Source organism: Larimichthys crocea, chromosome IX (assembly GCF_000972845.2).
Source record: "Larimichthys crocea isolate SSNF chromosome IX, L_crocea_2.0, whole genome shotgun sequence".
Taxonomy (NCBI): Eukaryota; Metazoa; Chordata; class Actinopteri; family Sciaenidae; genus Larimichthys; species Larimichthys crocea.
Window position 1 is genome coordinate 2254771 of NC_040019.1, and position 26719 is coordinate 2281489.

Sequence of the window (26719 nt, forward strand, 5' to 3'; positions counted from 1 at the left end):
TTCCCATGCTGGATTAAAATCACATTAACACACACGCACAAGAAGCGGTGCATGCATATGCATATAAACCCATCGATACAGTCTTACATTTTATACGCCTTATCAAGCTGTGCTGCTATGTTACAGCTGCTGTGTTGTCTACTGATGCTGCTTCACATTAAAAGTATTAAAACAGGTCGGCTTTTATTGTGAAACACTCACAGGAAACACAATGTATTCGTCAAAATATACGTCTACAAAAGCAAGTTGTTGTTTTTGTGAGCGAGCTGTTAGATGAAGAGAGGCTGCACGACTCCGAGCTTTACTGTGCCAGGTCTTTGTTTGGAAAACTGTACGGATACGCCGGTTAATCTCCAGGTATATTTCTGGCAAAGTGGCTGGCAAACTGCACTTGCTGTTACCATGGTTACCAGGGTGGCAATAATCATACACAGAAAAAAGGATTGGAACTTTAACGATGACATGTTTGACTTTGATTTCTGCTCATTTAGAACAAGAAAACTCATTTTAAGTTTTAAACTCTCCTTGATTTTAAGGTTCATTTCTATGTACACCATAATAAATCAGATATTCCAGATGACACACGATGACAAAAAAGTAGTACATTCATTTGGAACAAACAAACATAGAGTTTAATCGTGTATTTTAGAGGCCTCTTTTTTGTTGTCCTTGAAATTCAATACATCATTTAGAAGCCTCAGCTCCTTTCAAAGTGTCTATACACTGCACAGTCTCAGTCTGACTAAATCTGGGAGACTTTTTCTAGGTCCTCCATGATCAGGTCCTGTTCTTTCATATCACTTCTACCAGACCTGGACCCTCCTTCCTGACATGAGCACTTCCCATTCCCCACTAACCCTGATCTGTTTCCCGAGCCTGACTTATTGAGGGCGACAGGCTGGATTGGGAGGACAGCGTGCCCACGGATCCGATGGGAGTAGGTCTTTTGGCGCTCAATGTCAGCAGAGCAAAGCTGGAATTTGAAAGCGGCCTGAAAGCCTCTGCGGAAGTTCTCGTTGAAGAACCCGTAGATGATGGGGTTGACGCTGCTGTTGAAGAAGGCCAACCAGTGAGCTAACGGATACACGTAGATGTTAATGACGCGATACTGGTGCTCTGTCAGGCTGGCGTAGTCGCTCAGCATCATCAACGTCCACAGAGGAAGCCAGGATAAGATGAAGAGCAGAGCCACGACCAGGAGCATCATTATCACCCGAGTCTTCTTCTTGGAAATCGTGTGACGACTCTCCATGCTCAACTTGTTGTTGCCAATGCCGTCCTGAGACGCAATCCCACTGCCCCTCATCGTGAGAATGGTGGTCTTGGAGAGGGTGAAGCCGATGCGGGCGTACATGATGACAATAAGGCTGAGAGGAGCGAGGTAGATGTTAGCGAAGAGGACAGTGGTGTAGATTTTACGCATCTCCTGATTGGGCCAGTTTTCCCGGCACCAGTAGAAAGGACGGGTGTCGTTGTTGCGGCCAAGAACTATTCGCACCCTCTGCTCCTTTGTGACCTGGAGCATGACCCCAGAGGGACACATGATGGACACAGCCAAGACCCATATGATGACGATAATTAGCTTCGAGGTGGCGATGGTCAGTTTCTGCTTGAAAGGATAGACGATGCAGCGGAACCTGACACAGAGGGAATTGGAGATGATTCATCAACCGAAAGAAGTCTCTTAGGATAAAACGTAATAACACTGAAATGATTGCAGCCCTTACCTGTCAACAGCTATTGCCACCAGAGTAAACACAGATGCTGAGACAGATATCCCCTGAACCATTCCGCTTAGCTTGCACACCACACTGCCAAATGGCCATCCTGCAGAAAAGAGATTATTATTTAAATGCTGTAATTACTCCCAATGCTTAAAAAAAGTACAGGCCTTGTTTCGTACTGCCACATCTGTTTTTGTATCCATATTGATTCAGGACATGAAATATGATTTTTGCAAATCAAATCCACATTGGAGGTGGTTTAAAATGTGATTCCAATCTAATTCCTCCAGAGGCATCTCAGTCTGGGGCGTACTGTCTACCAGCCTCGTCATCTCTGAGTTTGTCTGGTGCGACAGAGGAGTTCTCCGCCAAGAATTGACAACTCCATTGTTTGCTCTTGTTCTGCACTGGGGCCTGCATAACCAGCTTATGTACTTACTGAAGTTGTTACCACAGCAACCCATGCAGTGGGGGGATCTGATTACTTGCGAATAACAGTCAGTCAGACAGTCGGTCTTAAAGATCTGATTTGAGAAACAAATCTGATTTGCCTACTGTCAGATCAAAGCCCCTGAACTTTTTTGAACAAAGTGAATATTTCATTATTTCCAAATCGAAGACAATAAAGAAGTTCTCTCTGACCTGTTATGATGTTATCCACCAGCGTAGTTGGCATGCAAAAGATCCCAACCAGCAGGTCACTGATGGCGAGGTTGAGAATAAAGAGGTTGGTGACCGTGCGCATGTTCTTGCTGCGCAGCACGATGAAACACACCACCCCGTTGCCGAGCATGCACACCAGGAAGATGAGCAGGTAGGAGACAGTGAAGACCGCAGCCACGGAGGGTTTGTGGAGGTAGAAATCCACATAGGTGATGTTCTGGTGGGTTAAAGGGTTTTCCTGCAAACTTGAGAAATTGGACGGGTTCGAGTCCTCCCAGGTAGTGTTGAGAATTAGATTCTGCGTCATGGTGATATCTGTATGTGAGGGCAGAGAGACAGAGAGAGGCAGAGGCTCTGAGTTAAATATCCGATATCCTCTGTTAACAAATTACAAAGCGCATCATTGTTACACACATCCTCCCAGTCGGAGAGCAATCCCACAAACCAGAAAAAAACGGATCAATTGGTAATTACATAAAACAATAGAACCGACCCAGAAATCAATAGTCCCATTCTCATGTCTTTTGATTGTTGAGGGCGAGTTGATTTGGTCAAGTGGATGCTCTCAAACATCCTGACTGAAATGACCAATCTGTTCTCAGAGCCGTGGGGTTAATGGCTTACCGACTGGTTACATCCACGATCCAAATCCAAGAAAACTGGATCACTATTGATTGTTTTTGACCCTTGTGTGATCGTTTTACAGACGTTTTACACATCATTGATGGATTTTCGGAAACTTTCTTTCTCAAATGTTCTGCAAGGTCACACCCGTGCCCTCGGCAGAGCGATCCAACTTGTGTTTTTTTCTTCTTGCATCCATGCAAAAGAAGGATCCAGATCAAATGACAGCCTTTCTTTTGTGAGAATTGTCTCCAGTGATATAAACAGACCAAAGTAGGACAGATGTACTCCAGCTTCAATGTTCAATTGCTGTCGTGTGATGAATTAGTCATTTGTATTTGAATTAGTAATTACCTGTGAAATCATGTCCTACTAATTTCATTTCCACGCTTAATAAAAAAAAGAAAGAACTTTCAATAAATTCTAAAAGAATGCACCTCAGAAATGTGTTGTTGAAATTCATCAAATCTAAACCTGTCACATCAAAAGTGATTGTGTTTGTTTGACTCCGATTCACTCTGCAACCTTCTTCAAAAAGATAATCAGAGTGAAGGGGGATATTTCATTACAAATACAGTGCTTGTTGTGGTTTCTTGCTGATACGCTCACATTGATCATTATACTGCATCATTATACTGCAGCAAACACCAAAGCAGAACTGAATAAGATAATCCAAACCCTTCATGGATGAGAGGAGATCAGTCCGTGTTTGTCTTTTAATCAGCAGAGCTTTGGAGGAAATGATGAACTTCCCTCGAGACTACACAACTCTTTGTTGCTTTGTTCTTCTTGTATTTTTTAACAGATGAGAAGATGTTGGAGCTCCATTCCAAATTTCTATGAATGCATCCGGGTTCGAAAATCGATTCCTGGAGATCTATATGTTAACTGAGCTTAAATATTTTTATGCAATACAGAAAAATTATACAGTTTCATTACTCTAAGTTCAGTTCTTGTGCTATCAAAAGTGATGCCTGGTGGGTATTTTGCGTAGTCTTTATGTGCCTCAGTGAAGGACAAACAATTCAATTTAACAGGTGCAGCAAAAAGTCTTTCTTTCTAATCAATGTGCAGTCATACAGCCTTGGCAAAAGTAGATCTTATACTATATGAATGATTAATCAGCCTGGTTGATTTGATGGAAAGTGATCATTTCTTAGGGTTAAAAATTCTTTAGTTTCTCAAATAAATCTTCACCCACACGCTTATTTTCTTACCTTATAGGAGTCAGAATCGGAGTCGTGTTCCTTTCCTCTGTCCTTAGAGATGGCACAAGTGTGTTTGACGGAAATTCCACGTCGTTCTCATCCCTAAGTGAGACCCTGTGCACTGCTCAGTCCATTCGCCAGCCACAGACTGCTGTAGAGCTTATAGATGACAGAGAGGAGATGAGGTTTATGACAGAGAGAGAGAGAGAGAGAGAGATGTGAATGTGCTGGGCGGTGCTGAGAGCAATGCATGTCCGGAGGCGGTGTGTGAATTGAATATAATGTACAGTAGGCAGCTGTCAGCTTAGACTTAGACACCTGTTGTCTTTGGGAATCAGTCAGAAAGTTGTCCAGGAATGTCATTGTTTATCTCGGATCAGCTGTCCAGTTATCAAGCATCATATCGTTCCTCTGTGTGGTGCAAATACATCTCTGCAACTGCACATAACTGGATTTATATTTCATTATATTATGTTGAAGTACTTTCATAGAGATTATGAGGACCTGCAACAAAAAATAAACACAATACTGCAAACAGAATTCATCGTTAATGTCAATGCCCGAGAGAAAACCTAATAGAAAGATAGATTGAGGAGGGAGAAGCAGAAATGAGATTTACTGAAGGGTCATTCAGCAAAGGAAGGAAAGGTGAGAGGAAAGAGGGGGAGGGATGAGTGATACCTGACCAATGTGGTGCAGCCGATGGCTGACACTTGACTCGAGGAGAGATGAAGGCAGAACAGAAGAAGCGACGAGGCAGCTATGCACCATGCAAAATAGTTCAGATAGTTAGTTATTACTGTCAGCGCCGACTTGCAGGGAACCTTTTAAAGCCGCCGTAACCGCAGTTGCCTAATTAACACGTTAGAAATGCCTTTAGCATAAATCCTGTCAAAACTGTGGGAATTCTCACCTCAGAGAGGAGTGAGGGGGAGGAAACATACTGTCAGCCAGAGTTTGTGTTGAGTTTGCTAGACGGGACACATTAAAAATAGAGCTTCCAGTATGTTCTGAAGTTTGTAGTGGCTGTCATGTCAACTTATAAAAATGTTGTTCGGAGGAATACTCGGAAAAGAGCTGACAAAGTTGTCGTGGGGAGATGTGAGAGATGACTTGCGTGTGACTGTGTGTTTTTTGTCAAGGATGTTAATTATCAAGGACACAAAAGAGTCACTGTGCGTCCAGTTAATAAGGCTCAATGCGTGCACACATGAAGAGAACAACATTTCAAACAAGTCCAGTTTGAATTAAATCTCATTTCATGTGTTTTCAGGTACGCCTGTGCGGAGCAATGCATTTTACTTTTTAATGAAGATGATTGAAGATGTAGAGAGAACTATGAAGAACTAAATTAAACTCAGCTTAGTTGAGTAGACTTGGAACTTGTCTGCATAAACTGTATAAAACATGGACGTAGTATCTGTGACATCACCCACAGGTTTCTGGAGACCTCTTATGAAGCTTGTTTGGTGAGTGTGGTGGCTCCACCAGGCCACCAGGCCGCCACCATCATGTCAGTCCTGTATCTGCCAGATGACACAGGAGACAGGAGCGTGGCTGGACCTGCGACGGGTTGAGTTACGTCTGGGTCCTCAAACAAGACGCCTGTGATGGCACCACCACCTACCAGTCAAAGAAGCCTTCTTCTATCGTTCACGAAACTTGCACTTTTGATCCCATGTCTGAAAATTTGCTAATTAGCGCAAAACATAAGTAGATGTCTCTATTTTTCTTTGTTCGGAAACGTAAGCATTGTGCAAAATTCAATTTTGATCTGATGATGCCGTTAGATGAAAAGTCAGGGGATCACCAAAGTTATGGCAAAGTTATTACCTATTCCTTCTGTCCTTCCTCAAGGCTATCGGCCAATCATAATTTCTAACAGTGCTCTTTTTTTTTTTTTACTTCCAAGGCTCCTGCGCTCACTCCTTCAGGCTACATTTCTGCCTTGTTTCCTATAATATCTGCCCCCCCCGGTTAAAAAAAATGCTGATGCCCCAAATATCATTTGCCAACTCATCATTTAATTTCACCCGGGTGACCTCTGCAGGAGTTTAATCAACGCTGGAAGCATTTTCTTTTTATCACCAGTGTGTTGAACCATTTTTTTTCATGTGTCTTTGTCATATCTTGAACTATCATGTTATACTGTCTTTCAGGTCTTTGCCTTCCCTCCTCCCTGATTACCTGCCTCCCTCATGTGTTTCACCTGTGCCTGATTGTTTTCCCTCTATTTAGTCTCTGTGCTCCCTTTGTTTGTCGCCAGTTCGTCTTGTCCTGTCCAGCATCTCTTTGTCTTGCGTTCTTGTTTTTTAGTACCCGATCTTGGATCTCTAGCCTGTTGTTCCGACCACGATTTTTGCCTCACGGATTTGTACTGTCGCCTGTGTTCGTGTTTTCCTAGCTTGTCTGGTAAAACCTTTTTTGAACCATCACTTTTGTCTCCGAGTCTGCATTGCGAATCCTTCTGTGAGCCCCTACTGATAGCCTGTTTTTAGAGAATCATTGAAAAAACAAAGTTAAATGAGATCGTTCATTCACTTTGTCTGCCAGACACAAAACAATGAGAGAAATAAATTTCAAAACTCACAGGAGGAATATGTGGGCGTTTTAATAAAATCGCAAATTAGCATTCTCTTTTTCGAGCTCCTGCTAAAACTTTGTAAAAAGTTCCTCCTGAACTAATATCAAACTCCTAATGAAAGACAATGTGAGACAGTGTAGCTTTTCTTAGATTTCTGAGCACAATTGCTTCATTTGTCCTTCATACGGCGGTTTTGTTGTGCTTGTAATGGGCTTTGTCAATAATCAGACTGTAAAACTTTTATTTGGACACAATGCATGGCTCAAGGACCGTGTCAAGGAGGGAGATAAAATGGTAACAAAGAAAACATGTAGCAATCAGTACATCGGTAATGTAGGGCTTGTATGAATGAGTGGCTGTGTGTGTGTGTGGAGAGAGAGAACACAAAAGAAACTGTTGCCAAGTCCAAATGAGACAGACATTTATAGGACAGAGCACCCCAGGTCCAGGTGAAGCACGAGCAGCTGATGACTTCCATCTATTCAGCGTCGGTAAAACACTTAAAGCAGCAGAGAGCAGCAGGGACATCTAGTGCCCAGGTGGAGGTGTTGATGAGAAATTCAAACGGTTACAGTTACATTTGCACACTAACTGACAGCTGTGCTGTTGCCTCACAGCAGGGTAGTCATTAGTCTGAACCAGACATCTTTCTGTGTTTGACTTACATGTTAGATTATTAGTGTCTGTGAGGATTTCCTCCCACAGTCCAAGAACATGCACGTACGATCATTTATATCATTCTATGTAGCCGGTCATCTCTTGCTGCCTTTTTGACACATAAACAAACATGAAAAGGGAGTTTTTTTGTTCTCTGAGCTGAGACAGGATACAGATGTTTACGTGTTATTGAATTATTTGCTATAAATTAAAATTTGGGATGATAAATAAAAATTTGGACCAACCAAGAACCTTTGTGGATGTGAAGTGAGGCCAACGTGAAGTCAGTCTCCATAAGTCCCCATGTTCAAATGTCCAGCTTCACAACAGAAATAAACATGTTTACAGCCTGGTACAAAAAACAGTTCCCCGTTCATGACAACTGAGTCTCAGTTTCAACTCACCTGTTCAAATTCTATTAAAGCTGTGCATAATTAAGAGCGTGGCCGCTTTGATTGACGGGTGGGTGTCGTTATAGGTGGCTTATTTGAGCAACCAGGCTTCATTCAGTCCGCCTCAGGTCTACCTACGCCGTTGGTGTGTCGTTGGCTATTTTGGGACGAGCCGACGGAAGCAGGACTGCCAAGAAAGATTAATTTTATAGTAAAAGTGAGTCCGATTCTAATTCGGACATGGGACCAACACGTAAAACTGACATCACATTTACATTAGGATGTTGTATGTGGGCCCAGTGAGTTATTTCGACTTTGTTACTGTTTGTTTACTGAATGAATAACAGACGTATTTCACTGTACTAACATTTTTTATTATGTATTTCTTAACTTGCAGTACTTGCCTTCACCTTCACTCATTTCCCCACACTGCTTATTATTAATATGTACCAATACACCAATATCACCATGGTGTATTGTGAAAACTTGGCAATAAAACCTAGTTCTGATTCTGAATACATGTAATTGTACAATATATAATATAATTAATATATAATTGTATAATTGTACAAATCTTCAAATGACATTATTGTTTTTAGTGAAATAAAATGAAATGAAATTAATTTAATTAAAATGCAAGCAGTATTGGAAGCTTCATCTCTAAAAATGCATGTTATATGTATGTTTTGTTTTTAAAATCTTAAGCTGTAAGTGTACAAGTATGTATAAAAGAGCAAAAAAAATGTAAATATTCATACAGTAGTTTAAACAGAATACTTAAAGTCCTCAGCTGCAGCACGGCTGTCTGCTCTGTTTACTTCATTATTAAAGTGTCAAGTCAAAAGTCCCACTCCTCTTCTAATTAGCTCCCCCTAAGAACTGATTGTAACACACTTCTTCACTGCGTACGCTCTGCTCCGTTTGATTCACACAATGCTTTTGTTCCCTTTTGCACATTGTAATGATAGTATGACTCCATAACATTCTTATAGTCATGACAGGAAGAGTTGCACTCTGCAAACATCAGTCCAACAACACTTTTTTTTCCCCCCACGTTATCTTCCTTGCATAAGACTCGGAACAGACAGCTATTAATTAACTGACGCACATCAACACGGAGTACAGACAGTAAGTGTCAGGCAGCGACTAATCATCAATCTAGAATGTTTTTATTAACTGTGAGACTGCGAATGACAAATTCGTGATTGCCTTGGCTGGCAAAAAAGAAAAGAAAGACGTTTTATTGAGAAAAGACTGACTGCCTGTCTCACAGCACCGAGAGGAAAAACACACTAATGGCTCCTCTCGACTGAGAAATGACACAGTGAGAAAAGTCTGGACAGACAATCACAGGACATTGTTACGAACCTTGGAAACCATGTGATGGAAAGAATGCACAGTGTGTGTGGAGGAGCCAGCAGGTGTCTATAAGAGTGTTAAAGCTCTCATAGAAAGAAGTTACTGAGCAGAACATCTATTTCTGCCCCCCTGGTTGATTGTTTTATTTAAAATATTCTTTTAAAATCAATGTTATGGAGGAAAAACCACCTCATCAGACCAGAGTGTACTAGTGTTCTTTAGATAAAACATGAACATAGAGTTATGAAAAATATACTGACAAGATCTGGACTCAGAGAACATGAATATCTTATAATGTATATAGTGTTATCATACATCCGTTCACTAGATACAGGGTTGCAGCAAGTTGTGTTGTGAGCACTATAAGTGAATTTCTTCGATTGATATAATAATCAGCTTTAGTGTTAAAGTGTGTGTACACATACAAAGAACTAGATTTTTGTATTGCTTTTAATGTTACACACGGTTCTAATAGAAATAGAGATAAAAACAAAAAATAACAGAACTTATTACATAAGTAGGTGAAAAAAGCAACAACATACCAATGTCTATATACAGAATATGCAGCGTGCAGGATATATGTTTACATATGTTTGACTCGGTTGTGAAGAATCTTTTAATATCAACTTTTCAACATCAACAACAACATTTATAGCTGCGGCGTTGATTGATTAAAACACTTTTAGAACTCCAAACTCCAGATTCGACAACTGCAAAGTTGCCCCAGCTCATTTTAAAAGAACACGGAAATGATCTAGTTCACTTTTTGTGAACTTCAGTTCGAGGTGAGCACATCAAGCAATTGAAATAAGGTGGAGGATTAAGTAACCTATTAAAAATATAGAAATACACTGCGTATTTGCTCACTGCTACTGAGAACCGAGCCTAGGCCAACAGACCGAGCGTAGGCTGCAGCAGATTGATGCATTTCACTTTAAAATGTATAAAACTTTCACTAGAAGGTCCAAGGTCCACCCACAACAGACTGTTAAGTGAAATACTCACACTTTCATATTGACTGTTCGGTCATCCAGCTTCATTTACATTCTACTGAGCACATCAGCATTTAATTTTTTTTTTTTTTATCCCAACAAGAAAAGAGGAAAGTAGCCTGAGCTGTAAGCCAGCTGTACTGAAATGGTAATACGTAAATGCAAATCATAAATCCTGAATTTTCACTGAAGAAAAGTATGAAGATAATAATACATAAACATAAAACACCAAGACAAATTCCTTGAAAGTGAAAACCTTCTTTGCAATAAATTATTGATTATGCTCCTGATTCAGATTTTTATTTACGTATTTATTTATTTTCGCAAAATCCTCTATTTCTGTTTTTGCATTTTTCTCTTTGACGCACTTTAGGCTGTATGTTGTGCAAGTCAATTGTTTAAATGTGGGGCTGGTCTGTGCTTTATATAAAAGCTGAAGCTTTGTGTACTCAACAGAGGTATAGCGTGGAACTTAAAGTCTTCAAGGAAAAGCCCAATTACTCCAACAAAGTAGAGTTGCAGTAGACCAACAGGGGGCGATAATAAAAGACTGTATAGGACATACAAGAACATATAGGATGAGAAATATTTAAATATTGATCCATATGTAGGCTACCTGTAGTTTTCAGACTAAATATTGATCCATATGTAGGCTACCTGTAGTTTTCAGACCATGTTTGGATCTATTAAGCTTCATTATTATTGTTGAATTATTATTATTTATTTATCAAATTCTGTATTTCTATTCTTCTTCTCATAGGTTGGCTCCAGAAATATCACATTTTGTTGAGGATGTTGTCACTTTGCACAGTGTCACTGACTTCTAAAGTCAGTCTGATGAGCAGCTGGCACCTTGCGTGGCAGTGTTTGCCATGAATGTGATGTGTTAAAGTGCTAAAAGACTATATTAACACAGCTCATTTACCATTTACTATCAAGAAGCCAGATGGGTTCAGACTTGTTTAAAGTATTTTAAGGTCAAAGAATATCTTATCTGATATTTTTAGTTTGATAATTTGCTCCTCTTTGTTAACTTGGACTTTATGACCACACTGTTCTCCATGAACAGTACCAGTGTCTAACAAGTGCTCGCCTGTCTGTGGACTCGGGACTCATGAAGATGGTTGACAGAAAGAGCATCTCAAAATCTACAGCGTCAACACATCACCATCACATCTGTCCCCGTCACATTTCCGTGGCGTACAGGGGAAGCACTGTGCACATCTCAGTCACAGTTTCAAACTCACAGTCTGTGCTGTTGATGGATGTCACATCCCCATTGTAAAACCACACCACAGCTTATTAGAACAGGAAACTCTCCTGTTCTGTCATTCTCACCAGGTTCTGTGACAGGTGGCGTAACGCCAGAGCATTTCGCAACACAGATGTTGCACAGCTACTGGAAGAAGATCCGCAGGCCCTGATCCCAGAAGGAACGCACATTATCGGCAATTCAGTTTATCCTCTGTTGCGACAAGTGACGGTGCCCTGCAGGGATAAATGGCACCTAACTGTTAGGCAGGAGCACTTAAACAGAAACACTTACTGCAGCTTGTGTGGCCACTGAGGATGCTTTTCCAAGTTCAATCCAAGTTCAAGAGTCTGCACATTGAAAAACTGACAAATATGAGTGCAGCCGACACAGCATGTTGATCAGCTTGATAAAGATGAGCAGGGTCTTCATCATCTCAGAGGGCACCGATGATCCCCGCCAACCACAGCCCAACAACCAGGTTGCATCTCATTACAGATGCCCATAAGGATAAGGACAGGATAGACCTTCACACTCTGCTGGATGGATTATGAATAATATTTGATAAGATTACAAGGAATTAGGTTATTTACCTCTTTACTGCGTTGCCTCTACATCATCAAGACTTCTTCACTGCCCCCAGGTGGCAGCTCATAGATACAAGGTGGTAACAACCCAAGGATCAGTGGTCTCCAAAGGCGGTTTTAATTTCTGATGAGATGTATCAAAAAGACAGATGTATAATTTAATTCAAGTTTATTTCACACACAACATTTTAATTTTGTGTTGTTTCTTTTAGTTACTCTGTATTTGCTGGTTGTTTCTCTGATCCCTTTTTAATTGGATTAACATTTGACCCCTGCATGACCCATTTTCTCCTTCTCTTCTTTAACCTCCTCCACTTTTCATCAGGGACTTCAGAGCAGCTGTCCTCAGCTCAGCATGGGACTCGTTAGTGTCATAAAATGATGCTTGGCTGTTGACCTTTTTTTTTTTTTGCCCAGTTGCTTGTATGGTCTTTGGCATTTCAGAGACCAGGCTGCTGATCTTCAGGGTCCACAGTTGAGAGACTTCAGTTTCTACGAAGTAATTTTACTGGGAAGAGTGACGCAGAAATAATGGTTGTAATTAGGCTTTAATCTTATTATTGATTGATTTCTATTTGTTTAATTAATGTGGAAATGTGTGTGTGTATCTGGCATCCTTTGTTCTTTTTATTCTGCCTTGCCTTGAGCAATCTATCCAATCATTGTCAAAATATTTCAGTCTGAAGGATTTGTCATCTGGGGACCATGAATATGTGTTCAAAATTTAATGAATTCAAAAGCTGCTGGTATTTTAGTCTGGACAGAATGACATGAGAGGTCACATTTGAGATTAATTCTGTACAAACATTTTCCCTAAAATATGTATGTAACTGTGTGATCTCTCCTTGATCTGGCCTTGCTTGAAGATGTTTCATGTGCACCTGTGTTTCATCTCCAGCTGGGCAACCTTAATGACGGTAGCAGTGCTGGATCAACAGAGCGGCTGTGATTGCTGTTGATTGGGAGAAAAACAAGAAGTATTTAGTTATTACCATGCTGAGGTAATCTTCCACTTACTTACTCTGTCAGAGATGGATTGAAAGTCTCCGCAGTGGCAGCTTCACAGAGTGCATAAAAACTGCGGAGTGTTCAGTACCTATCAAAAATGATCCAAGAACCAGCAGCAGGGTCATGGGTGGTCAAGGCTCATTGATGCACATGGTGAGCAAAGCCTGGCCCATGTGATCCGATCCAACAGAAAAACTGCTGAAGCTCAGACTGCTGAAGAAGTGAATGCTGGCTGTGTAGATGCAGAGTGCCCATGCTGACCCCTATTCACTGCCATCACAACTGGAACAGTTCCCTGTAGATCACATGGTGCTTTGTTCAGCTGGAAAACCTTGGGTCATGCCATTCATGTGGATGTCACTTTGACATGTACCACCTGCCTGAGCATTGTTGCACACCCTTTCATGGAAACTATATATATTCCCTGATGGCAGTGGCCTCTTTCAGCGGGATAATATGCCCTGCTGCAGAGCAACAGTGGTTCAGGAATGGTTTGAGAAAAACAAATCCGAGGTGTTTACTTGGCCTCAAAATTTCCCAGATCTCAATTTAATTGAACAACTGTGGAATGTTCTGAACAAACAAGTCGGATCCATGGAGGCCCCCACCTCACAACTTACATAAGTTAAAAGATCTGCTGCTAAAGTCTTGGCGCCAGATACCACAGCACACCTTCTTAGGTCTAGTGGGATCCATACATCGATGGTTCAGGGCAAAAGATGGACCTACACAGTATTAGGCAGGTGGTCATAATGTTATGGCTGATCTGTATTCGGATATAAGCACAACATGAGAATTGTGTTACATTGTTGCAGTACGTGTGCTTGCTATCTGCATTAATCATATTTACATCCTATTCTGCATGTGCACACGTGTGTTTTGAGTCTTTATAGCAATATTTCCCACAGGTCTGTTAATGGAGCTTTCTTTCTGATCCTGCTACATTAACCTGCAACATTTTAAATGAATCGATTTTTGAATTAAACATTTCAGTAACATCTACTTTGTTGCCTGGTTGAGGAATATTGTAGTCTACATCTTCCGCAGTCCTTCATCTGTGCATAAAGGCTCTTTGTGATCCCGGCCAGGACCAGCTGTCAGTGCTGTGACTCCCAGCAGCACTACAACAAAGAAGTGGTGGGAGACGTCTGATACTCAAGGACTCAGCTCATTCACGCATGGTTACAATGCCTGCAGATTCCCACAGTAAGCTCAGGTGTGTGTCTGATAATATTAACAATTTTTGTTTGTGTTGACAAATTCCATGAAGGACCAAATGTATTAACCCATCTCACAATACTTTCACACTAAGACTAAATCGCACAGATGTATAATTTTATTGTGAAAAATATGCAAAATCATTTTTTACATGACAAATAATCTATATCAGCTCCAGAGCTACACGGAACTGTGTCATCCTCTGAGATAAATATCGAACATCACCAGAGTTATCTCTTATGTGCATGTTGTGACAGTCATTTTGTTATATCACCAATAAAACTTGGCAGAGTTATGGTCTACCACAGTCCTGAAAGTTTTCCAGCGCTGAGAAGTTGAGACCTGACAATAATTGAGATCTTCACAATGTTGTTGAGACTTGCAGAACATCTTATGCAAGATCACATCACATATTTGTGTGAAGATGTCCACGTAGGCTGTTACCAAGGATGACGGGTCACGTTAGGGTCACGGATGATTTCACACATAAACACATAAATATAACTTATTATATAGCGTATTATTGGATTGTTAATACTGAAGCGTAAGTCGTAGCTGGTTGAGGTGGGGTGCAAGTTTTTAATTCTTTATGTGCACTGTAGGTCTTTTGGTCTAATGGCTCTCGACCAGAGCTCCTTCAAAGGGTCACAAGATAATAATGAGGCATTGTAAGATAATTTATGGGATTGGAAAAAATAAAAACATAGTTCTGCAATGCAAATCTGCTCTTTTTTGTGCTTTTTTTCACCCCTCTTAACTTTACTTTTTTGCAAAATAGTGCATGACTCGACCTTTTCGGGGCCCCTCAAACTCACTAAAATCAGCGTCAGGTTTATTGCCAAGTGGGTTTCCACATACAAGGAATTTGCGTAACAGAAACAATAGCATGAGAGAAATATAAAGATGAAAGCTAGTACTGCAGTCAAGAAGCATAAATTAACAATAGGTTACTGTATGAAAAAATATTATGAAGTAAATAAAAAGAGACACTCTGTGCAACATGACTGCTGACAATTGTGCAGGAACAGGCAAAATATTGTTCAGTGGGATGCACAAAATAAAAAGTTTAAAGAATATTTGCAAAGTGCAAGATGGAGTTCAAGTGGAACCATCTGGGAGGTTTAGAGCAGAAATATCTTTTTGTTTTAACTCACAGACATCTGAATCAACAACTAGACAATACATTGTTATTTCTAAGTTTCTGATATGACTTTATGTATAATGCACTAACGTTGGTCGTGTCTGTAACAAAACGAGCTCAAACTTCACTTCAGAATCGTCCTGTCATTTTGTATTAGCTGCAAAAGGAAGCATTGCACATCTTGCATAAGCTCATAAGAATTACTGTGACATTGTTGATAAAAATGATTGTTTGATACCCACTGCAGCAGATAAACTGTCTATTTCGGGCCACATGGGAATGTTTTGCTGTGAGCCAGTTTAAGCCTTAGGGAGGACTCAGAAGAGAGGGCACCTGAGGACTTGAAGTTGCCATTCCAGGCATACCTTTGACCGCACAATTATCAATGCTGCCAAGATTACTTGTTCTGGGCTTTCAGATATTAGCATAACTTGCAGTACATATTATTGCTTTGTGTCTCTCCTTCTCCGGATCTCGTCCTTCAATGACAAATGCAGGTGGATAATATTGGTAATATAATTATCAGTGGAGATTTCTACCTTTCATGTTAGGCCAAAAATTGGGAGATGTTATACAAACTGATGCCTACTGAAATGCAGAAATAAATGGACCCCTTGTGTTTTATTGAAAACTTGCTATTTTCTTCCCATGCTTCTCTGGATTTGAGGATAAAAAGCAAAAAGTCTCTCTTAAATATAGTTTCAGAGCCTTTAATAGCTTGTACCCAACTCTGAATGTTGGTTAGACCACTCATACCCAACCTGGGGGGTCCCAATAAATGAAAAGTTGAGATCATTATTCTTATTTAAGATCTTACTGTGCATGGTAAAGACACAGGCTTTATTCACAGAGCCTTCACACTCTCTGAATGGCCTCATCCTGCATTGGAAAACTACGACGTTAAAACAGCCAAAGAGCTCATTGAACATAGGCCAAGTGTCGGGGGAACAAAATACACAATACAGACAGAACTGTATAAAAAAATGTCCTGAATATGTCAGTATAACTCATCTCTGATGCAATATACACAGACAATTATCTGCTCAAAAAAAGTCCTTGCTACAGTGACCTGGGTTCAACTCCAGCCTGTGGTCTTCTTATCTCTCGTCCTGTTTTCCTTTTTGTTTTCAGCTGTCCTGTAAAATAAAAGCAAAAACTGCCTCAAAAGATCATTACAAAGAACAAAAGACCAGAAAATATCCAGAAAATACGTCACATGTATTATTTGTAACTGCTTATACTCATCAGGGTCACAGGGGTCTGAAGCCCAGCTGACTTCGGACAAGTTATCAGCTCATCACAGTCCACATAGAGACAATGTGCATGTCTCTGGACTGTGGTGCGAAGCCGAAGTAGCTGGAGAGAACCCATGCATACACGAGGGAGAACATGCAAAAGAAAGGCTCGTGAGGTGACACTGCTGACCACTGCAGCACCGAGCCAAAATATATTCAGTGTTAAAAACGAATTATTTTTAGTAAATATACACTCACTCTGGCAACAGAAGACTGAGAGACTGGTATAATGCTCAGAAACACCTGCTTCAACATCCCACAGGTAAACTGGTTCATTGGTAAAATGACATCCTCGATAGTCATTCACAAGCACAGATTTGGAGAAGTTCTCCACATTGTGAAAAACTGCATGTACATGTAAGAGGCAAGGCCAAAAAAACTGACATTGAATGGCCGTGACCTTTGACCCTTCAGGCTGCAACAAAAGGATATTACTACATGTTATAGTTACAGTGCAAACAAATGGCTCTACCATTAAAAATGAAAAGGAAAACCCACATTTCAAATTGAACAACAGAAATATATTACAGATTACAGATAATCATTTGTTCATTGAACCAGTGTTTAAAAAATGATTATTTATGAATGACTTCATGAACAGTGGGTGTGAAATCCTGTCTTTTGGTTGTGTTAGAGTTGTATACGGTAATGTTTGTGACCTTTTTACATAAAATCAACTCTGTTAAGTCATACCACAGACTTGGAGAAGGACAATAATTATAATTATTATTCAGCACAAAACAAATGACATGCTGTCCCTACATGAGGGATACAACCTGGATGAATAAGAGAAAAACAAACGAGAAAATACATGAGTTATACATCAGGCATGCATCTTATACATATAGTTTGATATAAGAGTTTTTGATTAATTTCAGGATCTCTTGTTCAGCACCTTCCCCCCCTTTCCTTCCTCTGCATGATCGTCCTCCCTCAACTCGTTCACAGGAGGACAAGACAACAATGTTAAGTATCTCAAGGCCAAGCTGGGACACAGGAAGATAAAAAGCAGCGTTCCCAGGCCCTGACAAACAATACCTAGTGCAGCATCACTGTCTGGTCACTCCTGTCTCCTCATCCAACCAGACACAGAGAACCAACCGCCACCTTAGTCCTCTGTCGAGTTCATCTTTAGATTGACGACCCGGCTCAAGCACCATGTCCTTTGCTTTCATTGTCATGATGATGCTTCTGGGCTCTTCAGTGGCGAATGCATTTGTCTTGCAGCCGTCCGAGGGAGAACCTGCGGTCTCTGCAAACTCTCCTGTTTCCCATCAGAGGTGAGTATCAAACTTGTCTGTGTGCGATGCTCTGCCTTTGTTTATGGCGACTTTTCTTTGTCTACATTTAAAAGTTTGATTCCAGATTGTGATATTGTGAAACATCTTGAAAGGTAACAGAGGTTAGTACAGTTTAAATAAACTCTGGTCTAGACTTGCCTATCAGGTTAGGTGTCGCAATCTGTTGAAGCATGCACACTGAGGCCTTTCCGCATGAGTTAAAGGCAAATACTGTGCATGATTCATTTCGACTTTCTAAGAATGTCGTGCAGAGATGAAACAGCCTATCGCCTCTAAAGTGCTCTGTAAGCACAGTATGTACTAACTAATGCACTTTTTTTGATTGGAGTGATACATACATTCATCAGTTTTAATATTATGCACTATTTAAATGTTATGTGATGTTCAGGTGCCAGGTTGAGTCACTGAAGTCCATCAGGAACCGTCTCCTCAGGGCCCTCAACCTGCAGGTTGAGCCCGACCTGCCAGCTGGTGGGCTGGACACTATCAGAGAAAAATGGAGGTTCACCATCAGCAACATGGCATCCAGTATCAAGGACACTGCACGTGAGTCAAACCGCCAAAATTTGTAGAAACTACTGTTGATCGCACACTTTTAAAGCCTGAGCGTAATCCTCCTTCACCCTCCTTTTACTGTGTCCTTCCAGTTCCAGACGTCTCTGGCTACTCTGTGTCACCTGATGGTAGAAACAATACGAGCCTGACGTGCTGTGCCACGGCCTCTGAGATCTTCATGACGGGTATGCAACATTGTGTGTGCACGCTCGTGCATACTGACATGAAAAAAATAAAGCAATGCATGTAAAATCCATTTCTTATGATTGCCAGATCTGGGATGGGACAACTGGGTGATCCATCCTGCCAGCCTCACCATCATTCAGTGTGCACTCTGCAACCCCGAAGGGAAGTCTGCCCGATGTCCATCATCCCACAACAATGTCCCGGAAACTGGCTCACAGGTGATCACTGATTTACATTCCTGATTTACATACATTTACAGTCTTTTGCTTTCAAAATGCAAAATACATCCAAATGAGGTGACCTGAAAAAATCTCCATATGTGTGTTTTGGTGTGGGTGTGTTCATTAAACTGCTTTACCGTGCCTGACTCCTCCTGTCTTCATCTGTCTCCAGGTGACATGTTGTCAGCCCACCTCCCAGAAAATGGTGCCTGTCGTCTACGTGGATGAATTCAGCGTCGTCACCATTTCCTCCGTGCACCTGACCGACGACTGTGGCTGTGGACACGGCACCATCCAGCAGCCGGCATAGAGTAAAGTTTGTTTTTTTATTAGTGTGTGACATCTGTGTGGCACACACACACACAAAAAAACATAATATGCATTATATACAGACCTGTCATCTCTCACAAACACTTTGATATTGTAGATATAGAAAATTTCTTAAACTGTTACACTGTGTCTTCAACACTGAGCGTGGGAACATTCTTGTTTCTCTTTTGGAACCAAACTGATGAAATAAGTTGCCAATATCTAATAAAAAAAAAGGTAAGAATAAAAAAAGTGCATTTTTGTTGATAAATTCAAGTATTTCTCTTGCACAAAGAGCTGGACATGAAATGAAATGCAGTGATGCGTGCTGCCACTTTATCTTTAAATACATTTAATGAGTACATAGCTCCATTTAAAACTCTTACTGAATGTTCCCTCCAAAAATGTGAGACTGTCCAGGGCCAAATACTCGAACAGGCCAGCTGCCTCTTGTCTGAACTGTTTTCTCTTATGTGCAAAAAGTCCAAATTAATCCCAAAAGGCAAACTGACGTCAAATAAAATACATAATTCTTTAATTGTAACGGTAAATTAAGTTTATTTTATGCAGTTTTCAGCAAAAAATCAACTCCCTGCAACTTAGTATCAGTCTCTCGTGAACATGAACAACATCTGTGCTGTGCTTTTCCACCAACCAATGCTCCATTTGAATGTTTCGAGTAGTAGAAAAAGTAAAAGGGACAATACTGCCCCCCAAATGTAACTTTTATAGTGGACAAACTGTTTATTGATGATATGAAAGACATAAAATATCAATAAAGAAACCTAGAAAAACGACAGGGCTTTCTTTTGAACATACTTTGTAATATCACATGTATTGCTTTGCTTTGACCTGTAAAATGATTTGAATAAAGATCTAATTAGAAACATTAAAGCCTGGTAGATCCAAATGAATTAGTGTCTAATTGTGATTTAAAACTCTAACAAAAATGTTAGTTTCAGTATTTCAGTCTCTGTTTTATTATGAATCCAAAACATTTTGTTTGATTTGCATAATGTGTTCTTTTATATGCTCTCACATGTCTCTTTTTGACCATTTGTTTTTTTGTTATGTGCTCTCACGCACTGTGCACTTTTTCATTTTTTCACACATGTGGACGAGCACATATTAGACAGATATACAGCTCAACTTAATCATTCCATTTAGATCAGATGCAAAAGATGATCTTGGTGTGACATCTTAGTCATTTGTATCGATCTACTGATTTCTTGTTCACAGTTATTTCAATAAAGATGATTGAAAATCAACAAGTGTCTGGCTTTTGTTGTGGAAAAATCTCTCATGTTACCAAAGAAACCAGAGAAATACTGAAATAAAGAGTTGCACAATGACAGTTTGGTCGAAAGGTAAAAGTATCAAAAAGTCATACATTGGAAAAATTCCATCGCACTTTCTCTTGTTTTTCCTGGCGAATATGATTCTTGAAAAAGCTTTTTTTTTTTTTTTTTTAAAGCTGTTTCTTATGCCAGCCTTTCAGGGTGGTTTCCTTAAATGTTAAGTTTGGAGGGAGGAAAAAAAAAACAGAGGAAGAAGAAGTACTGGCATTCTGCCCCCAAAAACTAGGCGTTGGTGAGGGGCAGAGCAACATGTTGCGCACTTTTGAGAACTCTTCAAGTTGCTGTGCATCCACACTCAGGGCTTTTAGAACTCATTTCGTTGCTTGTGCCACCAACGTTTTGATCCTAAAGCAACAACTCTACAAAAGGAGAGCAAGATCTGGGCCTGCAGCTCAACACAGCCAGCAGTTTTATATTTTATTAGCACTGGACAGAATGTCTAGATATTTCAGTGTGTGGGTGTCTTTTGTCATACTGCCCACCCTCCTGTTGGCTGTAGGGGCAATTGTTTGTTCAGAGAAGGAGACATTGCTGAAACCGATCCCCAGCACGGTGACACAACTAACGGACTGTTTGATGGAGTGCACTGGGATGACGTACATCAAAAAACTGCAACTTCGAGACACTCATAATATTCGGCTTAAGGATTCCACAGAAGGTAAGGAGCCCAGGATGCTTCAAAATCACGTGTGTGTCCAAAGAATGATACTTAAATAAGGCTGGCAGTAGCTCAGTACATAGGGACTTGGCTTGGGAACCGCAGGGTCTTGTGCGTATCACCTCCTGGGGTACTGCCAAGATGCCCTTGAGCAAGGCACTGAAACCCTAACTGCTCCAACTGCATTGAGGCTACCCATTTTCATGTCTATAAACCCTTTGGTTTGGTGGTTATATGTGTAACATCTCCATCGAGGGATCACTAAAGTTAATCTAATGATGAAACATAGTAGAAGAAGTTCAAATCTGCCTTTCTCTTCCTAGAAGATCTCGGGGAATATTGCTGGTCTATGAAGCTCAAGTGTACCATTGGAGAGAGCTTTAAGCGTGCCTACGTGGTGTTGCCTGTGGATATATCTTCAGTTGGACATCAGATGCTGGAAGTCAGAACCACTATCCCCTCTGCGACCACACTGCATGCACATAACAGCCCCACCACAATCGCAGAGAGCTGTGGCCTCCGTTATGACGTCACACAGCACTTCAGCACAGAGACGGCGGGGACTTTATTCTGCATACAGGTTGTTGCTCAAGAAAACATCCTGGGGGACAACGTTCTGAAATGTCCCCCATATCTGGTCACTTTCTGGCAGAGAAGTCCAAATCAGTCGAACCAAGAAGGTGGTGGATAAAATCTCAGTAATGGAAGAGGTACTCGTAGGTAAAAGTACTAATACCATACTGTAAAAATACTCCATTACAAATGGAGTATTAAGTAAGTAATTAAGTATTAAAAGTTCTCAGTGCAGACAAATGTCCCCTGTGTCTGATATCCTAAGATATATTACATCATTAGAGGATAATTGCTTCTGCTTTAAGGTAGAAAACAGGATTTTACTGCTGTAGTTGGTTGGGGTGAAGCTTCTTTTTAAGCTATTTTGTATAAATATGCAGCTGATGTTTCATTTTCATTATGGATTAATCTGCTGATAAACTATAACAACATCATGTTATGGCTGAATTGTAGTAGAGTAGAAGTATTAGGTACGGTTCTTGTGTGTGTCTTGTCTTCTTATTGGTTTGCAGGTTGATTTAACATGATGTATTTGCCATGCTTAAAAGCCAATCTAAATGTCTTGCTTGTATTACAATCATAATGTAAGAATGTAAAGAGATGTTAATGGTTGTATTTGTGTGTGTGGCAGTGTTAAAACATTTATTGTCCTTTTTCAGCCACGTATCACTATTGAGAAACATCAAAATACTTATACTACTACAAAATACTTAATAATATTATATAATTATTGTAGCTTCAAGTAGAACTTTACTGTCTCTACTAGAGCGTATCTTTTAAACAGAATAAGTGTACACTCACAGATTATATAACAGGTTCTATGCACTCATCTGTGAAAATATTTGTTGGGTTAGGGTTAGCGATTGTGCAGGAATCTTTGGAAATATACTACTATATTTGGAGAACTACTATAGTAGTACTATAGTATGTGTGCAGTGTGCATCCTGTATGTGTTTGACTGGTTACTGTACACATGCAGTATGTCACTATGTGCTGCTCTGATCTGATCATATATAATATAAACGGGTTTCTATTATTAACCACTGCCCTTGTTGTGTGACCATTATCATCCATCCATTGCCTCTTCTGTATTGTATTCTGTTCTGCTCATAATAAATGATATAGTGCCACCTACTGGTAAACTAATACGAATGCCAGACCTCTCATCCAGCCTCTAAATGGATGTCAGAGGGCAGTGTTGTGTGTTTGTGTGTTGAAATTCCTCAGTGTAGTGTGCCACTGTACACAAATATGACATGACAGGATGCATAATGCCCTCATGAAATATGAAAGGACAACTCCGGGGAAAGAAGAATTAAACTATTGTATGTTGAATAAGCGTAGTGATAGAAATAGAGAAAGAAGTATTATTAAGGTTTTATAATAAGATGTTGAAAGTGCCCACCCCTCCTGTCTGTAAACCAGATAAAGATCCAAATTTGGCAGCATGTACTGATAACTAAAGGAGAGTGTAGTGGTCTTATTGTGCAATGTCAAAAAAAACAACAACAGATGACATGATGTCCAACTGTTACTGAATGTTCCCTCCAAAAATGTGAGACTGTCGAGACTGTTTACATAAGAGATGTCAAGTGTGATGTGAAAGAGGGCTTCATAGATAAGCTGCATGAATAACAGGAAACATGTAGATTGATTAAAGTTTTTTTAAACGATCTCCAATGAATCACCAAGATCTTAGTTGGAAATATTTAGTAAAAGTGTAACCCCTGAAGGTAGAATAAGATCTTCTTTTTTAATTATAATACATCATATATTTAGCGATGTGGATAGTTCTATTGGGCTCTCATTACACACAACGAGAGTCATCGGGCTCAGAGTAAAACCAAATTTAAACCATGTTGAGAGAAGTAAAAGGGACAGACAGAGTTTTAGTTGAACAATAGAGAATAAGGTCAATAAGACAGGAATAGCTTATGAAAATATTAAACCCCATTGTCCCATTCTCATGCTGTTCCACGATGGAGTCTCAAAGAAGTAAGGGCCGATTTAAAAATGTCAGAGAAGGAAAAAGAAGAAAAATGTACTGATGGATTCAAACTTCTCAACTTATCTCAGGAAGAATAAGATTTTAGTTTTAGTAAAAGTGTAGAAAAAAGTGTGTGAACCACAAAGCGATGCATCATATGTGTATAAGTAAAATTTCTTGTGGTTATGCTCAATAGCTGTATACATTGCAATAGAAACTGTAGCTACTCACTCCAAGCTGGATAGAAGAAGTCAAAGCAGTCAAAGTTCGGGTAGCTTCTGTCGTCTTAGATACATGCAGTCGGATACGACGATGCATGACACTAGAGGAATGTTGCAGAGGAGTTCAGGTGATACAGGTCTACTTTCAGATTTCTAGAAAACACAGAAACTTTTCTGATCCACACTCCTATCCAGAAGGTGGTGGTAATGCAACTAAACTAATTGCTGGCTGTCATTCAACAGCAAAGGAAGAAGAACCTTCCCTTCAACAATGGATACATTCTACCCTGATTTATGTAGTCTGTGAGTCTTCTAATGATGAGCCAGCATGTACTGCATTTCTTTGAGAGTTTTCCGTAAGCACGCCTAGACAAACTAGACAAACTCAGAAATTTTGCATAGTTTTGTTTCTGGTTAAAGAGTTCAGGCTATTGACCTGTCATTTGTTTACATTTTGTTTTGGTTTCTGTTGCTAGGGAAGTCCAGGGTTCAACAATGAACTCTCCAATGTTATATTGGGCATTGGTCCATGCCAACGAGTTCCACACCGAGATTTATACTGTGCAGCTGGCCTTTTCTTGTCACAGCATGTTATATGTAGGTATCCCCTATAGGCTGGGATCATAACATTATATAGTTCATCTTCAAGTTACCAACACACATGATTTTGAAGTTATGTTAATATGCAACTGTGGTATCGCAAGTGACAGCTTTGCTCATTGTGCATGGATTGTCTCTAGTGTAGTTTGTATGTTAACTTTGTCTGCTTGGAGTTTATTTATATCGATAAATATGGTGCAATTTTAGACTCAAAGACAAAATCCAATTTAAGATGTGGTTCAGTAAACATTCTAGTTTCTTCTACCACAACAAGCAGAGGGTGACATAAAGACTTTGATATCATACTGAGTTGTGCACTGGCTCTTATCATCACCTCATTGTTTGCCATTGTTTTCAAAGAGGAAAGGGAGAATTACAGGTAGATAGTGCAGTTATAACAAAACTATTTTTGCCATCATCCCAACTGGCTAAAGCCAGGGCTGCTGCAGGAGTGTACTGAGCTGAATGACAATCAGCTCAGATGACAAATTTAGTGAGCTGGTGGTGACTGAAGTGACGGTGGTAGGAGCTCTTTTAGGGAAAACTACAGTCAGTCTAAAACCTGGAGGCTTTCAGTGCTGACACACTGTGCACTTTTCTTTTTTTTTTTCTTTTTTTTGCAGTCCCATGTTTGTTCCTGATTGTTACAATTTGAACAAAAGGAATGTTAGCATAAGGTATCACATGATAAACCTGGACAGATTGAGTATCATTATAATAACAAATGATAAGAGGTGGGGTTGCCTAAAACGCATGATACCCAAATGTTGCTAATTTAATATCACACTATGCTATGTGCTAGTCCATTTGAGATTCTGCACGATTAACTTTTGCAGGAAGTATTCATTCTGTATTCATAAGGCCTTATTTTAAGAAAACATACATCATTTAATAGGAGCTGAAAGCCTGAGTGGAAGTTGAGGAGTGAAGTTGAGCACTATTATCTTTATTATTGACGTCATAGTGGGTGGTGTTGCAGGAGTGCACTGTGTTGAAAGGTGTTTCAAATATTACTGCCTTCTTGTGTGGGTAAATGGGGTGACCAAAATATTAGAAACACCTCTCAGTATAATGCTGTCCAGTTCAACACCACAGCATAACTATAACCTTAGTAGTAAACATGTAGTTAAATGAACATGTCTCTAAGGAAGTTTAGGGTACAACAATGAACTCTCCATTGTTGTGTTGGGCATTGGTCCATGCCATTGAGATTCACAACAAGGTTTTGATAAACTGCAACTCTGAACATTAATTTATACTGTGCAGCTGGCCTTTCTTGTCACAGCATGTTATATGTAGGTATCCCCTATAGGCTGGGATCATAACATTATACAGTTCATCTTCAGGCTACCAACACACATGATTTTGAGGTATAAGTTTATGAAGTTATGTTAATATGCAACTGTGGTATGGCAAGTGACAGCCTTGTTCATTGTCCATTATTTGTCTCTAGTGTTGTTTGTATGGATGGTCTTGCAAAAATATTAACTTTATTTGCTTGGAGTTTATATCGATACCCAGATAGCAAATATTTTGGCTGTATTATGGCATACATTTGGCATTTTTGGCTTTCTTTTGGCACTAAGAAAGCCTTTTGGCTTAACTGTGGTATGATTAGGGTCATCCATAAGGAGGCGCCAACAATATATGGCTGAGGTAAGGCATGTTTATGGCAAGCCAGAAGACTGGGCAAAGAGTGGTATTAAGTATAGGGATTTTATGGCATGTTTATGGCATGCCAGAAGATTGAGTGTGAGCGGGAACAGCTGATTTGGGGCTCTTCTGGGACATTTATGGCTATATTATGGAAGTCCACAATTTGTTTTGGGTGAATTTTGGCTCCATTTTGGTATGATTTTAGCTTTGGGCCATTTATGGCCCAGACATCCACCCATAACCTTGCCAAAATTACAAGCCAGATTTGGGCCAAAGCGAAGCCAAAAGATTTTTTCTATACATAGGGAGCAATTTTAGACTCAAAGGCAGTTGAGTTGTGGTTTGAGTAAACATTCTAGTTTCTTCTAGCACAACAAGCAGAGAGTGATT

The 26719-nt window shown here is 40.1% G+C and overlaps 2 protein-coding genes and 1 long non-coding RNA gene across 3 annotated transcripts; 2 read left to right on the forward strand and 1 right to left on the reverse strand.

The window, feature by feature from the left end:
• Positions 1–720: 720 nt before the first annotated feature.
• LOC104926529 (neuropeptide FF receptor 2) lies at positions 721–4365 on the reverse strand. The gene is made up of 4 exons (XM_019278384.2): positions 4229–4365; positions 2367–2702; positions 1728–1827; positions 721–1637 (listed from the first exon to the last, which is right to left on the reverse strand). The coding sequence occupies exons 2-4, from the start codon at positions 2692–2694 to the stop codon at positions 743–745; spliced, it is 1323 nt and encodes a 440-aa protein (XP_019133929.1). The 5' UTR covers positions 2695–2702; positions 4229–4365; the 3' UTR covers positions 721–742.
• A 13365-nt stretch (positions 4366–17730) lies between these two features.
• Positions 17731–20181, forward strand: LOC104926517 (growth/differentiation factor 6-B). Its single transcript, XM_010740391.3, has 5 exons — positions 17731–17984; positions 18394–18551; positions 18653–18745; positions 18834–18964; positions 19140–20181. The coding sequence occupies exons 1-5, from the start codon at positions 17863–17865 to the stop codon at positions 19275–19277; spliced, it is 642 nt and encodes a 213-aa protein (XP_010738693.3). The 5' UTR covers positions 17731–17862; the 3' UTR covers positions 19278–20181.
• A 665-nt stretch (positions 20182–20846) lies between these two features.
• LOC109142942 (uncharacterized) lies at positions 20847–23011 on the forward strand. The gene is made up of 2 exons (XR_003462875.1): positions 20847–21292; positions 21616–23011. It is a non-coding gene; the product is annotated as an uncharacterized LOC109142942 (long non-coding RNA).
• The last annotated feature ends 3708 nt before the right edge of the window (positions 23012–26719 follow it).

Excerpts from the sequence above, each read along its gene's own strand:
- LOC104926517 (XM_010740391.3), top strand. The coding sequence starts at position 17,863 with ATGTCCTTTGCTTTCATTGTCATGATGATGCTTCTGGGCTCTTCAGTG. Across the intron at positions 17,985-18,393 it reads TCTCCTGTTTCCCATCAGAG|GTGCCAGGTTGAGTCACTGA; the intron begins GTGAGTATCAAA and ends TGTGATGTTCAG. Across the intron at positions 18,552-18,652 it reads CAGTATCAAGGACACTGCAC|TTCCAGACGTCTCTGGCTAC; the intron begins GTGAGTCAAACC and ends GTGTCCTTCCAG.
- LOC104926529 (XM_019278384.2), bottom strand. The coding sequence starts at position 2,694 with ATGACGCAGAATCTAATTCTCAACACTACCTGGGAGGACTCGAACCCG. Across the intron at positions 1,828-2,366 it reads GGTGGATAACATCATAACAG|GATGGCCATTTGGCAGTGTG; the intron begins GTCAGAGAGAAC and ends TCTTTTCTGCAG. Across the intron at positions 1,638-1,727 it reads GTGGCAATAGCTGTTGACAG|GTTCCGCTGCATCGTCTATC; the intron begins GTAAGGGCTGCA and ends CCTCTGTGTCAG.